Source organism: Pinus tabuliformis, chromosome 9 (genome assembly GCF_031772625.1).
Source record: "Pinus tabuliformis cultivar Carrire ecotype Pingquan chromosome 9, CPIR1, whole genome shotgun sequence".
Taxonomy (NCBI): Eukaryota; Viridiplantae; Streptophyta; class Pinopsida; order Pinales; family Pinaceae; genus Pinus; species Pinus tabuliformis.
The window spans coordinates 1,241,352,577-1,241,369,224 of NC_142307.1; the positions used below are offsets into that span (position 1 = coordinate 1,241,352,577).

Here is a 16,648-nt window from a genome sequence, read left to right on the forward strand (position 1 = left end):
CTTTCAGTCGATATTTCTATTTTGTAACATGGTATCAGAGGTTATTGTGCCCTGGCTCCTTCAAAGGATAGCGATAGCCAGGCAGATGTGAGGGATCTTGAGTATAATTGTTCTGTACATAGATTAGTATAGGTGTGAGGACTGTTTTGTATTGTGAATTTTTTTTAAGATCTCTTTGAGAGAGCTTCGTTTTGTGGATCAATATGCAACTTTTCGACTGCCACGGTGGGATCCGGCTGCTTCACGAATATCATTTCCACCACAAACTCAGGAGGTGCCAAGGTCAAGATGAACGAGGGCTATTCGAGATCAGTGTACTGCTTCAAAGATCTGGAATCCAAATTTGCTCTTTGTTGCATCCACGGTGCTGTCGAACTCCAATTCGTGAACCGGATTTCCGTAGGTGGTATTTTGGTGATTGACGGCTCCATATGTTGTACGGCTCGTAATGCACAATTTGTTTTCAATGTTGTTCATTCTCCACAGCGCTTTCCAGATTGCATGCCCGAAGATGTATGAGACGAAGACGTTGAGCTCGACAGCTCTGGATCCGACTTCAATCATTTCTCCGATCGCTCCAGGGGAAACAACAACAAACATCAGGCAGATTGCATGAAATTGAGGCATCATATTGAAAGCAAACCGCTGCCAGCTAATGAAAGGAATCAAGATTTGCTGTGAGAGGGTCGTAGACATTTTTTTGAATAAATCGAATTTATGCGAGGATTCGAGGACACGAAGACAAAATCCTGGTTCTTGTACCTGAGGTCTCATTTGCAGAGATCAATACGCTGCTGGTCTTCTTGTTTGGTTTGCAGACATCGGATTAATGGAGCCATGTCCAGTCCACAGCCGCAAATGTCCACCGCGTGTTGTGGATCTTCAACGAACACTATGCAAACGCTGATTATGATGTCCGTTCTTAAGTTTCCGGTGGCATGCCTAATTTTGAAAATCCTTGATAGGTCAGGTTGGTTCAAATCATTTTTTTTATTGGAGCTCAGTTGTGGGTTTTAAAAGATAAACGATTGTCATGTTATTTTATGCGACAGGGCAGGTTGGTTGAAATCATTTTTTTTATTAGAGCTCAATTGTGGGTTTGGAAAGATAAACCATTGTCATGTTATTTTATGAGACAGGGCATGTTATTGTGACATCTATGTTATTTGGGATATTAACGTTCCAATCTCTTTCGGCATCGAAGATTTTTTTTTTTTTTTTTTTTTTTTTTTTTTTTTTTTTTTTTTTTTTTTTTTGTGTTATTTTCATTTTATAGGATTAAAAAATTAAATGATGCAGAATCAACTTTGTAGAGGTTTGGTCTTGTGGCCAGTGGACGATTTTTTAAGTCGTCCGTGCCGCTATGCAGGTCGAGTCTTGTTTTATTGGAGGGCCGTTTTTGCGGGCTCGGTAGTACGATACCACCGCCGATTCCGCTAGTCAACAAGAAAATAAATGATGCAGAATCACAAATAACACACTAATTATTGAAGAGACTAATGTGACAAAGAACATACTAATTATTGAAGAGACGTCAATTCCGCTAGTCAACAAAAAAATAAATGATGCAGAATCACAAAGAACATACTAATTATTGAAGAGACTAATGTGACAAATAACATACTAGTTATTGAAGAGACTAATGTGACCTGTAGTGGGGTATTGGTCATAGATATTTCTTAATAAGGTCAAGCTAATGTGACCCATCAAGTTGTAGAATTGTGTGCTTAAGACATTCTATAAGCACATCAACTAATCAACGATGGTCTCAAATGGGTATGTCTTAAACGGATAAAGTGGGAAGCTGAAAAGTATGGTGATGAAAAGAGCCGAAACAGTGAGATTTGGGAGATTGAAAAATGTCAATTCTGCAAAGCACATCAACGAATCAATGATGGTTTGAAACGGGTATGTCTTAAACCGATCAAGTGGGAAGCTCAAAAGTATGGTGATGAAAAACAATGAGATTTTACAGTGGTTATGAGTGTTATATGACGGAAATTCATTCATTGTTCTAATATGCTTTCTTTATTTTTCATGTAAGTATTAAGGTAGGGTATTGGAAGTAATACTTCTCTGACTTCCATTGAAGATCATAGGAAAAAATGGAAGAGAGAGAGCAACGAGGACTGCGTACAACCGTAGGGTTTGGACGGTAGCCTGCAGGCGGCAGGACTGTCGTTCCAGGTACCTGCGGCAGCATCTGGTGAGGCAGAGCGCAGCAGGGCGCGACCATAAGCGACACGACAAATGATCCCCCCTCAGGGGGAGGGCCAGGAGCCTCCCCCGTCCCCGGGTAACAGATCACGACATTCGGCTGACAGAGAGAACGAAAACGGGGCGAGCGGCAGTAAAACGGATACAAGACAGCAAAAGGGTAAGGAAATTGACACAGAGGACAGAAATAAAGCAAGTTCCTCAACTTGCAAACCTGTAGCAACCCATAGACCAAGGGTTTACTTCCCAAGTGAACGAATCAATGCCAGGATACAGTACATGCGAGATCATGCGCTGATCGGCAAGTTTATAGGGATTTGGCCAACAGAAAGGGCTCTGAGAAGCTGGATCAGCGTTAAATGGCGTCCAAAAGGGGATATAACGCTGCACCTGGGAGCCAAGGGCTTCTTCACTGCAGTATTCAACTGTCTGGAAGACCGAACTCGAATTCTGGAGGGAGGTCCTTATTTTTTCAACTCAGCTGGTTTATTTCTCAAAGGATGGGTTGAAAGATTTAACCCAGATAAGGAGGATCTGAGTTGTGCGCTAGTGTGGATAAGGCTTTACTCGCTACCATGGGAATATTGGGAGGAAAAGTCTCTTCAGGAAATCGGGAATGCTATCGGTGAGTTTGTAAAGGTTGCAGAGGAAACAAAACTATGCAAACACACCTCATATGCTCGGATCTGTGTATACATGGATCTCAAACAGCCGCTGCCAGACACGGTAAGCTTCTTTCATGAAGACTCGGAATGGGTTCAAGTTATTGATTATGAACAGGTGCCATTTAGATGCAGGAAATGCCATGATATAGGGCATCTTTATAGAGACTGCCCTCAAAATAAGATACCCTCTCCTCAAGATAAATCTGATAATCACACCCCAGATGGATTCACCAGGGTAGTCAATAGAAGGAGAGGAAATAAGAAGGCCACCAGCAACCCCAAAGCTAATCCAGGCAACAAAGCAACGCCCACAACCAGCAACAGATTTGAAGCTCTAAACAAGACCGATGAGCAGGGTTCGGACGAGGAACAAGGGACAGACGACGAGGCCCATCAAAAACAGCCAGGTGAAACATCAATGCAAGGAGGACAAGAAAATACAGGTCAAGAGAACATGAATGTGGAGTACTCGCAGCCAAACGAAAAAGCCTCAATCGAGGCTGAGGACATCTTTCAATCGCCCCAAGTCATGGAAGAAGACCCGGAACCCTTGGATATTGGGGAACTGGACATATTAGGTTTGGAACATGCTTGTCGTACAAAGAACTTTGAAAAAATCCCAGAAACGCAAGTCGACAACCTAGTAGAAGTGCTAAACAGGGCACAGAAGAAATACTCTCTAGGGGTCCAGATCGGAAGTCCATGGGATGGAAAATTTATCACCAAGGATAGTAAGAAAAGGGGACGGAAAACAACCCTAGAAAGAACAATCAAGATAGGAGAAATACTGGTGGAGTCAGGGAGGTATGCCAAACTGACCAAGTACTTCAATGCAAACCCCCACCCTTCTCAATGAAGTTAATATCTTGGAATATCAGAGGGCTCAATGGCCCGAGGAAAGGCAGAATCTTAAAAAATATGTTGATGCAAGAAAAACCCAGTATTCTCTTTTTGCAGGAGACAAAGTGTAGCTCCACAATTTTGGAAAGAATAGCTGCGAAGGCTTGGCCAGGAGGACTAGTCACAGCGGTGGATGCACAAGGAGCCTCGGGAGGCCTAGCAATTCTTTGGGATGCCCGGACCATTCATCTCAATAACATCCAAGCTAACAAAAACTTCATCCAAGCCACATTCCATCTCACAGGTACGAATGCCCATGGTCTGCTAACTAATGTTTACTTCCCACAGGATACTGCTCAAAAAAACTATCTCCTGAATACATTGTCAGAGCTCAACAAAGATAGATCCTTCCCGCTATGGATATCTGGTGGGGATTATAACATGATTGCCAGCATGGAAGAAAAGAAAGGGGGCAGAAGTAATACAAACAGTGATGACAGCCTTCTAAAGAACTTTATCAACAGCAATTGGTTAATGGATATTCCAACAAGCAACGGTATCTTCACCTGGACAAATAAAAGAGTAGGAGCGCAACAAATCGCATCGCGTCTTGATCGCTTCCTAATCTCAGATAATGCAATTCACATCGGAGGCGAATTTACAGCTTCCATTCTCCCCTTCTCTGGATCGGATCATTGGCCCATCGAGCTCCAATGGAACAGACCAGGTAATAATCTCAGACGCCCTTTTCGTTTTGAAGAATTTTGGCTTTCCCATCCAGAATTTGAAAAGCTAGTCAGAGCAAGTTGGATCAATTTCAATCCGACCGAAGGGACAAGAATGTCCAGGTTCCAGCAAAAACTTAAGTATCTAAAAAGGGCCATCAAACTTTGGAACCATAAAATATTCGGTAACATCTTTGCAGACCAGGCCCTCCTCAATAATGAAATGAAGAGAATACAGCAATCCATTATCAATGAGGGGCGAACAGAGGAACTCTCAAAACAGGAACAGGCCATAGAATCCAAAATTTTAGAAAGAGCTAGGCAAGAAGAAACACTATGGCGACAGAAATCCAGAATTCGATGGCTAAAAAGTGGAGAAAAAAATACAAATTTTTTTCATAAAACCACTGTCCAGAGGAGAATGATAAACCAAATCACTCATATTAACAATGAGCAAGGAGAGAAGGTTGAGACACATGATGGCATTGAGAAGGAATTCATAAATTACTTCAAAAAAGCCTACCAGGAACCTGACTTTAACAGAATGCCAGCTATTAATAAACTTCTCCAGAACATACCCAAGGTCATAACGGAAGAACACAACAGTCTACTGATCAAACCCATCAGCATGCAGGAAGTTGAAGAGGCCGTGCAACAAATGAAGGAGGGGAAAGCGCCAGGTCCGGATGGCTTTACAGCAAATTTTTTTCACAAATTCTGGGACTTGATCAAAAATGAAGTCTGGCAGGTTGTGGAGGAATCCAGAGCGCTCAGATGGATGTATCCTGGATTAAATGCTACTTTCATAGCCCTAGTACCTAAAGGAGCAGATTCAAACACTCCTGACAAATACAGGCCCATAGCCCTTTGCAATATGATATACAAGATCATCTCAAAGGTCATTGCAATCAGGCTCAAACCGATTCTCCCGCTTGTCATCTCGCCTGAGCAATCGGGCTATGTAGAAGGACGCCAAATAACGGATGGAATCATTCTCACGCATGAGCTAATTCATTCCCTAAAGTTAACCAAGAAGCCAGGTATGCTACTGAAACTAGATCTTTCTAAAGCCTTCGATAGCCTCAGTTGGGTCTACATCCAAAAAATTCTTATTGCTTTTGGCTTCGCTCATTCTTGGGTTAGATGGATTTACAATCTAATATCCTCAGCTTTCTTCTCGGTGTTAATCAATGGCACCCCTTCAGATACCTTTCGTCCTTCCAGAGGAATTAGGCAGGGTGATCCCTTATCTCCCTTTCTATTTGTAATTATGGCTGAGGGTTTGGGTAGAAGTATAACAGCTGCTACGCGTAATAGGAGGTTAAAAGGGCTCTCATTTAATAATTCACCGGTCTACTCCCACCAGCAATTTGTAGATGATAATATGCTTTTTGGTCATCCATCAGTCCAGGAAGCTCGTCTTCTAAAGTCCATTCTATCCACTTTTTCTGACGCTTCTGGTGCCCTTATCAATCGAGTCAAATCACAATTTTTTTTCTTCAACACCCCTGTTTCTACTCAGAGAGCCATTGAGCGAATTCTAGGCTTCACCTGCGCCTCATTGCCTTCCAAGTATCTAGGTGCCCCTCTTATGACCTCAGCTCTCAAACATTCCTCCTGGAAACAGTTGTTAGAAAAATTAGAAGCTCGTCTATTCCTATGGACTAATCGAGCTCTGAATATGGCCAGCAGAATAGTTCTCATCAAAGCTGTCCTTCACTCCATGCCTCTGTATCTCTTCTCCATTCTAGCTGCTCCCAAGTGGGTACTCAAAGAAATCAAGAACCTTCAGCGTAAATTTCTGTGGGGGGGCTCAGGGCAGAATCGAAAATGGGCTCTTCTCAAATGGGACAAGGTGTGTCTTCCCAAGCATGCAGGAGGAATAGGCCTCAGAGACCCTGAACATAGCAACAAAGCGATGGGTGCTAAAATCTGGTGGAGATGGCTTGCCCATCCTAATACCCCATGGGCCTCCCTTTGGACGGCAAAGTATGCAAGTAACTCTCCTATGGAAGAAAGACTGCGTATGACTGAGACAAGCCCGGGGTCGGCAATCTGGAACTCAGCCATTCAACACAGATATCTCATCCAAGAGCACTGCTTCTGGGAGATCAAAAATGGGAATATGGCTCGTTTCTGGGAAGATTCATGGCAGCAGATGCCCAAAATAAAAGACATTCTCCAGGAACTTCCAGCAGAAGAGAGAGAGATACACCAACTGGCCAAAGTCAACCATTTCTGGACTACAGAGGCGACTCAGGAACATCGGAAGTGGAAAGACATTCATCAGCTCCTACCGAACAGCTCAATCCAGACTCAACAACTCCTCGAAGCAGAATTACAAAAGAGGCAAATCAGAGTCTCAGAAGAACCGGACATTCTACGATGGGGTTACGGAGAAAAGGGAATTTTCACAGCTAAGGAGGCTTACAATTTAATCATTCAAGGGCAGGTGAACAAAGACAAATTATGGGAAAGAGTATGGCTTAAATCCAACTGGCCGAAAGTTTCTGCATTCCTATGGCTTCTCTGCCACAACAGGATCCTAACGTGGGATAATCTCAGAAAGAGAAGTTTCTCTGGACCGTCCATATGTTACATGTGTCGACAGGAGGAAGAAACAACACTCCATCTTATGCAAGAATGCTCAACTGGAAAGAAATTATGGGAGAAGATAGCTTTCCACTGTCAAACAGAAAGAAGTGTGCAAGGAGATCTTAAAGGAACTATTTGCAAAGGAAGCCAAACCCCATTTCAAAGTAATCTCCTCAATGCGTTGTGGCAACTCATTCCCGGTCTATTGATGTGGAATATATGGAAAGAGCGCAATCGAAGAATATTCAAAGATCAATCGATGCCGCTGGACAAACTGTGGAATAATTTCCACCAAAACATCATGGAGACTCTTTCTCTAAAAGAATGGCATTCTGAAGACTTTCCTACTCTCCCTCAGGAAAAAACTGTTTGGGACAATTGGAAATTAAGGATAAATCATAGTACAACCATTGGCAGGAAGCACAGCAACCATAGCCAGGAAGCAAGCTCTTGGAATCCACCCCCTCAGGACATGCTCCAACTCAATTTTGATGGGGCCTCTAAAGGAAACCCAGGACAAGCAGGTTATGGAGGAGTCTTTAGGGATCATAAAGGCAATCCTTTATGCATCTACATGGGATCGATAGGCTGGGACACAAACAACTCTGCAGAATTGGAAGGTCTATGGCGAGGTCTTAAAATAGCACACGGAAAAAATTTCTTTCCCCTCATCATAGAAGGAGACTCGCAGATCATAATCAGAATGGCCACAAAGCTTCAACATGGCTCCCCAATTCATAAGGTAAGCGGTAGCTGGAGAATGGCCCAGAGGCTCGAACTAATTAATCACTGGCTCTCTCAGCACCAAGCAATCATTTTCAAGCATACTAGAAGAGAAGGGAACAAGCTGGCAGACCTTCTAGCCAACCTGGGAGTGGAGGCAAAAGAAAATCACTTTGAAGGCACCATCGACAGCTTACCTTCCCGAGACCAAATTGCTAATCTGCAGGAAATCGTCTCTCAGGACAGGTCTCGGATAGAGAATTCGCACCCGGATGCGGGTGCTTCTACTTGCCATTAACTATGCTACCTGCCACGACACCTGCGGCGATGACGGATGGCAGACGCATGTACTCGGAGGTCTGCGAAGGCGGCTATAAGTTAATGCTCAAGGCGGATGAGCGCTGTATGGATCAGAGCCGAGGGGACTGTGCATTCATGACGAGCATGGCAGCTCTGAACTCGATGAGGAACCGGTTTATGGCGATGCGCCCTCCTCCCGTGATGGTAATTGTCTCCGTTCTATTTATTGTTATTTCTGGGTCAACTCAGAGCCAGAATTCCTCTGTAAATGCTTGTGTTGTGAGGTGTGTCACTCTTGTTGCCGATTTTCAAGGGGACGAAAGGCTGTTTGGGTCTCTGTTATTCACCATGCCGCGAAGCAGAGGCATTCCGAGAAGAGGAGGGAGGTCTGGCACTCGTGTCGGCCCTGACCTTGAGAATCTGCACCCTGTTTCCCCTATGGCTTCTGTACCCCCCTCTTCCCCTAGCTCGGAGCAGGAGAGCCTTGTCCCGCAAGGTACTTATCAGACATTCCATCTCAGGTTCCCGAGCAGGCTCATTAGACCAGAGGTGGTGGTTAATCTCTCTGTGTACATTTCTGAGGAAGAGCCCGACGATCCCAGCTCAACCTCTCATGCTTCCGCAAGCCCTCAGGACAGTGACATTCTCCTGGGGGATATGAATGGATTAGTGTACAGAGCACACCGCATTGAGGAAGGCCAGGGTCAGGGTATCCCGGTTCAGAATGCCCCGGTTTGGGAGGTTCCAGCTCAGGAGGCATCGGTTCAAGAAATCCTTCCGCCTTCGAATTATGCTATGAAGAGGGACGCGCGTAACGACCGCCCACAACCTGGCTTGGGAGAGCCGATTCTGGACGAGGAGGGCTTCGTCATTTGGCTTGACTCGCCCAGCCCGGGAAAGGAGATGCAGTCAGCGTCGTCCAGCTAGGTGCAGTAAAATTCGATGGGTGCTTTTGCCAAAGATTTTGAAATGGTCTCGATGTTTATGATGCGTCTTCATTCTGTCTGTCTCAGTCTAATGTCTCAGTCTTTCTACTTCAGTCTGTTACAGTTTATTGCAGTCAGCTTTATCTGTGTTAGAGTCAATGATGTCAAAAGGTTTTGCCTACAAATTATCACTGTTAGTTTTGTCAGTACAAGTCCAGGTAGTCAGATGGTTAGGAAAGATCAGAATCATGGAAGGTTTTCTGTAAATCAGAATCAACGGATAGACAATATGGTCCAGTTTTTACTGTTTGAGGACTGGCCTCGGCCTCCTCGGAAGGTCTAACTCCTGTACATATTTTTATTTTCTTTAATATAGAACTAGCATTTACTTAGAAAAAAAAACAAAAAATACTTCTCTGACTTCCAAGTTGTCTTGAGTTGTAATTGTGTGAGCTTCTAAGTTAATAGTTTTACAAGTTATTTTTAGTAATTTAGATCCACCATTCTCTAATCTAGAAGGATCATATATTCCTATATATTTTATGAGTGTGAGATCAATAAGATAGAAGATGTTTTATGTTGTGTGAACAATCTTTCTCTAGATATCTCTATTTTCTAATAAATATGAACTACTATTAAAACTTTTAAAGCATTTTCTGACCCAACGTCATTTATTCATGTTTGCTTATAACAATTAAGATATTTAAATTTTAGAGTTATTTGATTAATATTATTGTCAATCTACTTTTCATATATATATATATATTTCTTGTTATTTATAAGCATTTAAAAATTAAGAAAAAATTAAAACTGCCTTACCCATCTTCTAGATTTGTAAAAACAAATCTAACCATCACACAAATTTGTGAAGACCAAACCACCTCACAATGATTACACCAAAACCTCAAAACTAATACGATCGCACTTTTATTCAGGTATACCATTCATTACTCGAATTCTTGTCCATGATCTCTACCTACAGAATATTATGCCTCAGCGTTTTTCATAATTTTCCTATATGCTACCAGATTACGAAATTCTCAAGTCCTGAAACTAATTCTCTAGAAGTCTTCTCTCCAAAACACAATGTTCAAAGTTTATTTTAAACCGTAGATGGTGCAGAGAAAAAGCTTACTGGAGTTTAAGTTAGGCTTTGGTAGTAGGGTTTGATCCGGTCTGCTATGACTGCTGACGGCTTCTTTTTTCATCTTTCCTTAGGATAGCTTGACTGTTGTTTATTCGTCTCAAATAATTTTTGTTCATCTAATTTATGCGTCTCGAATAATTCTTATTCATGTAATTTAATTATAGCATAATTATTTGTGCCATTGTATCATACAGACTTTAAGCAACAATGGATGCTCCTGCAGTGCCTCAAACCGTAAGTTATTTAATATTGCTGTTGATTTGGTACTAGGTTCTATTTCGATATTCAAGCCGTTCCATTACCGTATAATTGTATACGTCTACGTAAATAAATCATATGTTTATAATTTGTATGTAATGAGAAAAAATATTAATTGAAATTTCTAAGATTGTTTTTTCTCCTTAATTTTTATATCAGTTGAACTTAATTTCTCTACTTTTTGAACCTTGGACATATTTTAGCGCATCTATTTTAATTTTCAATAACTAGAACTTCTCAAATTCTTATTGATTTGGTAATAGGTTGTATTTAAATGTTGCAATATAATTGTATTTGTCTACGTAAATCATATGTTTATATTTTGCTGATGTTTGTTTAGAAAAATTAGTGATAGATCGTATATGTGAAGTTATGTCCACTTGCTCTCTTTCGAATTAACCATTGCAATGTATCCATTAATTACTTATATATGCTCCTACATGTATTTTGTCTATACTTCCTCTACTGTTACGGACAGCCATGAAATGCAGGTGTGAATAAAATTTTGGCCCTGTTTATTGAAGTTACAATTTCGTTTGTGCAGCAAATATTGTGTAGGAATGTGGTGATTTATTTTTAAGAAATCTCAATATTGAAATGTTTAAATTTTTCATTTTTAAAATAGATTCAGCATTATCACTCAAAATTTGGAATATCGACAACTATAACATAGATTAAAAAAAATTATACTAGAAAATCATACTGAAATTTTTATTTTCTTCCAAATAAAATTGTAACCAATTTGAACTTTTCATTTCATAACCAAAGACACGTGATATATTGAAGTCTGGCGTTAATAACCAAAGACACGTTATTCTTCATTTCATTTACACTAGCAAGTCTTTGAGAACAGGTTTTTACAATGAGACACAATTCTCCGCGATACATCTATGATACATTAATTTTCAGAGTGATGATACCATAAAATTTGGAATAATATAAAGAACAGAGGAAATGCCTATACTCCTAGAATAAATCCCAACGGTTTCGGGACTAAGTTGATTACATCGCACAGAAGCATTATGCATCCCGGGATTTTGTAACTTAGTCGGTGAAAATATGATTTTTAAAATTTTTAATTAAATTCTAAATATATCTCGTGTAAATTGATTTATAAAATATTCAAAGAAATTATTTTTTTTAAAGGTTAATATTTTTAAAAAAATTGTATGTGAAGAAATTTAATGTTTTTTTTTAAATAATTTGAGAAGTTAATTTCAATAAGAGTTAAAATTAATTTATATTAATTTCAGATATGTAAGGTGAGAATTTTATATTAAATATGGAAAAAAACATTTATCTTAACATAAAATAAAAAATATTTTAAAAATAAGTAATTTTATATACAATAAATGTAAGATTGATATTGAAATATTTTATTTAATATAAATATGAAATATTTATTTTTTAATTTGTTATTTGATTTTTTTAAACTATATTTTTTTAAATACATATTTTTCTTATACGAAATAAAAAAATAGAGAAATTTCTCAATAAAATAAAATAAAAATATTTGTTATTTATATTTCATATTAATGATTTAATCAATCATATATCTATGATAGATTAAGAAGCAAGGATACTTGTAATTTTTTACTTTTAGTTATTTTTTCTCTATATCAAATTAAGTTTTTAGGTTTATAAGATTTTGAATTAAGATGAGTTTACTTGGGTATGATTAATATATTATCACGCAACTCACAATTATATTATAGATTGACCAAAAGCTAGTAGGATGGATGTTATATAGAATTGCTTTAATTCGTCCAAGTCTTTGAAGAATAAAAGAAGATCGTCACTACACAAAAACAAAATATTGTTACCATTAAAAAAACTATCATATTTAATTTATGGACAAAATGTGGTGTTTTATAAAATTTGAGAAAAATAAAACACTATATAGAAATAATTAACTTTAATTTAAAATATTTATATTAATATCAATTTTCTTAAGTATTATTAATTCATTAAAATTAAAAAATTTGACCATAATTATATTTAGTATTTTCGTGAATAAAAATAAAATTTTAAAATAATATCACATCTAAATTTAAAAAAAAAATGTAATTTTCATATAATATATATATATATATATATATATCATTAAAACTATGAGAAAAATAAAACTCTTTCCAATTTTTTAAAAATAAAATTAAAATCTTAAAATAAATTTATTAAAATTCATTTTTTTTAAAGAAATAAACTAAATTTAAAATTAATAAAACTTAATCTTAATAAATATAACAGTAATATCATTACAAACAAAATGTCTCGCATACACCTTTAACAAAAGCTTATTTAAATAAATTTAATAGATTAAAAAATTACCTTTAAATATCGAGAATAAAAAACCTTATGATAAATATGATTGTTATTTTCCTTCAATTCCACAAGGGATGGTTTATGCCCCATACATACACATGGTATTTTAAATATATTGTATTTTAGTGGTGCTCCACGACTTTCGGAAAAATAAATGCATAAAATATTTTGGGAAATTTTTTATTTTGTTATTGTTTTTAATAAAAAAATAAACAATATATTTATTAAAGTTTTTAAAATTATTATTATTTAATATATTTTAAAAATTGTTTAGGTCAAAGTTATTTTTTTAAAATATGATAATTTAAAAAAAAATACAAAATCAATCTCTATATCTCTCTTATTTTAAGAAAAAAACTAACCATTCTTTCACCTATAGATATATCTAATCAATTTTAGAGAAATCGAACCTATAGATTCTTGTTATCTTCTCTATGTCCTCGTATTATAACCTCCTCAACTCTGTCATATGCATACGTCTCATTATTATAAGGTAGATTTACATGCACACCTCATATGCAAAATTGATTGAATGTTTTCAGTGGTGTATGTTCACTTAAGTGGCAAGAATGCTTTAACTTCTTCCTATTTCCACTCTCCCGCGTATTCATTATTTTGGTTCTATGCCTCCCTTTTCATTTCAAGATGATGCAATTTCTCTAATATGTTTTTTATGAGCATCATTGAGTATGATTAGCATTAATGTTTGATTCCCCATCATTATTCATAATGAAAAGTATATTTTTTGATTTACTTTGTCAAAATAAGCCTCCAATGTACGTATTTATATTTATTATTATATTAATTTAATTTACTCAAATATGTATAGCTTTATATTAATGAAATGTATTTTTCAATATTTCACTAGTTTTTTTTTTTCTCAATATGACTACTGCTATTATTGATACAAAAAGTTACAGCAAGGCCTTGGCCTTGAAAGTTCAGCCTGTTGATGGCATTTTACAAAAAAACACATAAGATCAGTGCAGTTGGAATCTTCAGCTGTGTGTAAACTTCTTCTACGACACATTACAGTTTTGAACAGTAACAAAACCATTACATTTGCCAGACAGCGCCCTGAGACGGACAGAAACATGGACAGACCGTGCCCTGAGACAGACATAAACAACTGGTGTATGTAGTAACAACACATTGACAAGCAGGAACCTGAGCCAAAATCATAGCAACGAAGACACACAGAATTATGCTAGGTTAGTCATCATCTGTAGTATAGGCCTCCTCGACAACCAAACACCCATACCGTAGAGAGTCCTCCGAGTCCGAATGAGGAGCCACCGAGCCGGTGGGATCGCCACGCACGGACGCACCTGGGCCAGCGGGGTTGGCCGGATTCAACGTCGAAGCATTCTCCATGACTGGGCTCAAGTGATCCTCCAGATTTACAGTCCGTTGTTCTGCAGTTGCTTCAGCTTGGGCCGCTCCCAAATTTCTGTTGTCTTCACGCTTTTCGATAGTGACTGAAATAATGAAAGTAGCATTATCGAGCGAGCAAGGGAAATGATACCGCGCAGTATGGTGAGCAGCATGTTCACATACTGCATCTCCAGATCTGCCACGACCCCTTCCTCTTCCGCTCCTCGTAGCCGGTGGACTGCGCCGCCAGGTTCCAAAGTGTCGGAAGATCGTTGTGAGACTGCTCGACCACTGGAGCCCCCTCTTCTGCTCAGTAACCTGACTCTTTCGCGCGGCATTTTTGCTTGCTCTGAGCTGGGTAATAATGGAACTTCTCAATAACCATACAAACTTTGCACATTAACAGGTCTATGAACCCCTGCAGAGTGATTCAGAGAAACGCCCAGAACTGGAAGCAAAAACTCGATAGTGGAATGCATTGAAGCTGTTATGCAAAGAGCGTTTAAGGAGCGGCAGGATGCGGCGTGCGAGACGACGGATGAGCGCAGTAATGGCCACATTAAAGAATTTGTGCAGGCCCATCTCCCTTTCCTTGCGACCTGACTCGTGGCGTATGTGGGCTGACACTTGCCCATGTGATACGCCGCCTGTATGTCCTTTGGACAATTAATCACCCGCATCCGGGGGTGAGTGATCTTGATGCACCAGGGAAATGCAATCCTGCTTGAGCTGATGATCATCTGTTTCTTCGAGGGTGCCTGAGAATTGAAGAAGTTGCTGGTTTACGCCTTGATTGGCTAGCCTGTCCGCAACTTGATTGGCTGTCCGTCTAACATGCTTGAAGGTTATGCTTTGAGGATGTCTCAGCCTTTCCTCCAGTTGTTCCAATCTGCTAAGCAATCTCCAGCTGGTGGCTATCTTGGCTGCAGAGGTGCCCGTTTGGATTCTGGTCGCTGCATTTATTAGTATAAGCGAGTCTCCTTCTACCTCTAAGGGGTAGTAGTTTTTTTGTTCTGCAAGACAGATCCCTTGCCAGAGTCCTTCCAACTCAGCCGCGTTATTGGTATCTTTGCCGATCGATCCGTGATAGATGAGTATTGCTGCGCCTAGATGGTTCCTGAAGATACCTCCATATCCTGTAGGTCCGGGATTGCCCTTGGCAGCCCCATCAAAGTTTAATTTGAATGAGTTGATAGCAGGAGGGGACCAGTTGAGGGGCGAGGTAGTACTAGAAACGGGATGGGCTTTGATCTGGGCTAGAAAGGATAGGTCCAGATTCCAAGCTTGCAGGATAAGACTTTCCTGAGGAGTGTCTGGTATGTCCGTATCATGCCAGCTACGAATGGCTAAAGTTTCTTGAAGATTTTGTTTCAAGAGGAGCCATAATGCATCAATTGGCCGGCTGCTGTTATTGAAGATTCGGTTATTTCTTTCTTTCCAGAGGATCCAGTAGAGGAAGCCCGGTATAAGGTTCCACAGTGAATTCAGTAATGAGCTTTTAAAAGGATGCTTTGTCCATGTGCGGATGGTTTCTGTGATGTCTCCCCTTCGATTTTCTGATCTCCTGTTACATTGGTCAATTCTCTCCCATAGTTGGGTTGCTAACGGACATGTCTCCATTAGATGCCTGATGGATTCAGGGTGTATATTACAGTTGGGGCATCGTGATGGACCAATGAATCCTCTTTTTTGCAGGTTGTCCCAGGTGAGTATGCGTCTTTTGCTTAGCAGCCAGAGAAAAATGGAGATCTTGGGCCATATGCCTGGCTGCCAAACCCTTTCCCAAATTGGATCTTTATCTGTTTGGGAGGTGGAGTAGCGAATCTGGTGAGCTTCCTTGGTTGTGAACATTCCTTTAGGCGTGTGACCCCATCTCAGTTTATCCTCTAGGTGTGAGCATTTGATTTTCCTGTGATTTAGTTCCTGTTCTATATCTGTGTACGTTTCCCCTTGCCATTCAGGTTGCCAAGTACTGCCTGGTTTCCAGATTCTGAAGTCTTGGATCATGTGTGGCTGCCAGAATTGATGTACTAGGATTCGATTGGCTTGTTGCGAGTATGCCTGCCAATGTGGCTTGTGGAAAAGGGTGGCTAGTTTTGGAAGCTGTTGCCATGAGTCCTCCCAGAACCTTGCTGTAGTGCCTGCATGGATTTCCCAAAAACTGTGTTCTTGAATGAAGGTGCTATGTAGTTTTGCGGCATTCCATATCAGCGAACCTTGTGTAATTGTGTTGATTCTAATGAGATCCTTCCATTGACTGCCTGGAGCGTATTTTTCTTGCCAAAGTTTCGCCCAGGGAGTGTGAGGTTTGGAAATCCAGTTCCACCAGATACGAGCCCCCATAGTGATGTTACTTTGCAGTGGATCCCTTAGTCCAAGCCCGCCGTCTGTTTTTGTGCTGCATACTTCTTTCCAGTTGACAAGAGCCCATTTCCGGTTGAGCCCAGAGGAGCCCCACAGAAAATTTCGCTGGAGGTTGCGTATTGCTTTGAGTGCCCATTTTGGTGCTGCAAGAATGGAGAAAAGATACAGAGGCATAGCCTGGAGGATCGATTT

At 39.7% G+C, this 16,648-nt stretch overlaps 1 protein-coding gene across 1 annotated transcript; it reads left to right on the plus strand.

Annotated features, from left to right (window-relative positions):
- The first annotated feature begins 2,250 nt into the window (after nucleotides 1–2,250).
- LOC149153058 (uncharacterized) lies at nucleotides 2,251–8,063 on the plus strand. Its single transcript, XM_089443678.1, has 2 exons — nucleotides 2,251–3,686; nucleotides 3,854–8,063. The coding sequence occupies exons 1-2, from the start codon at nucleotides 2,251–2,253 to the stop codon at nucleotides 8,061–8,063; spliced, it is 5,646 nt and encodes a 1,881-aa protein (XP_089299804.1).
- The last annotated feature ends 8,585 nt before the right edge of the window (nucleotides 8,064–16,648 follow it).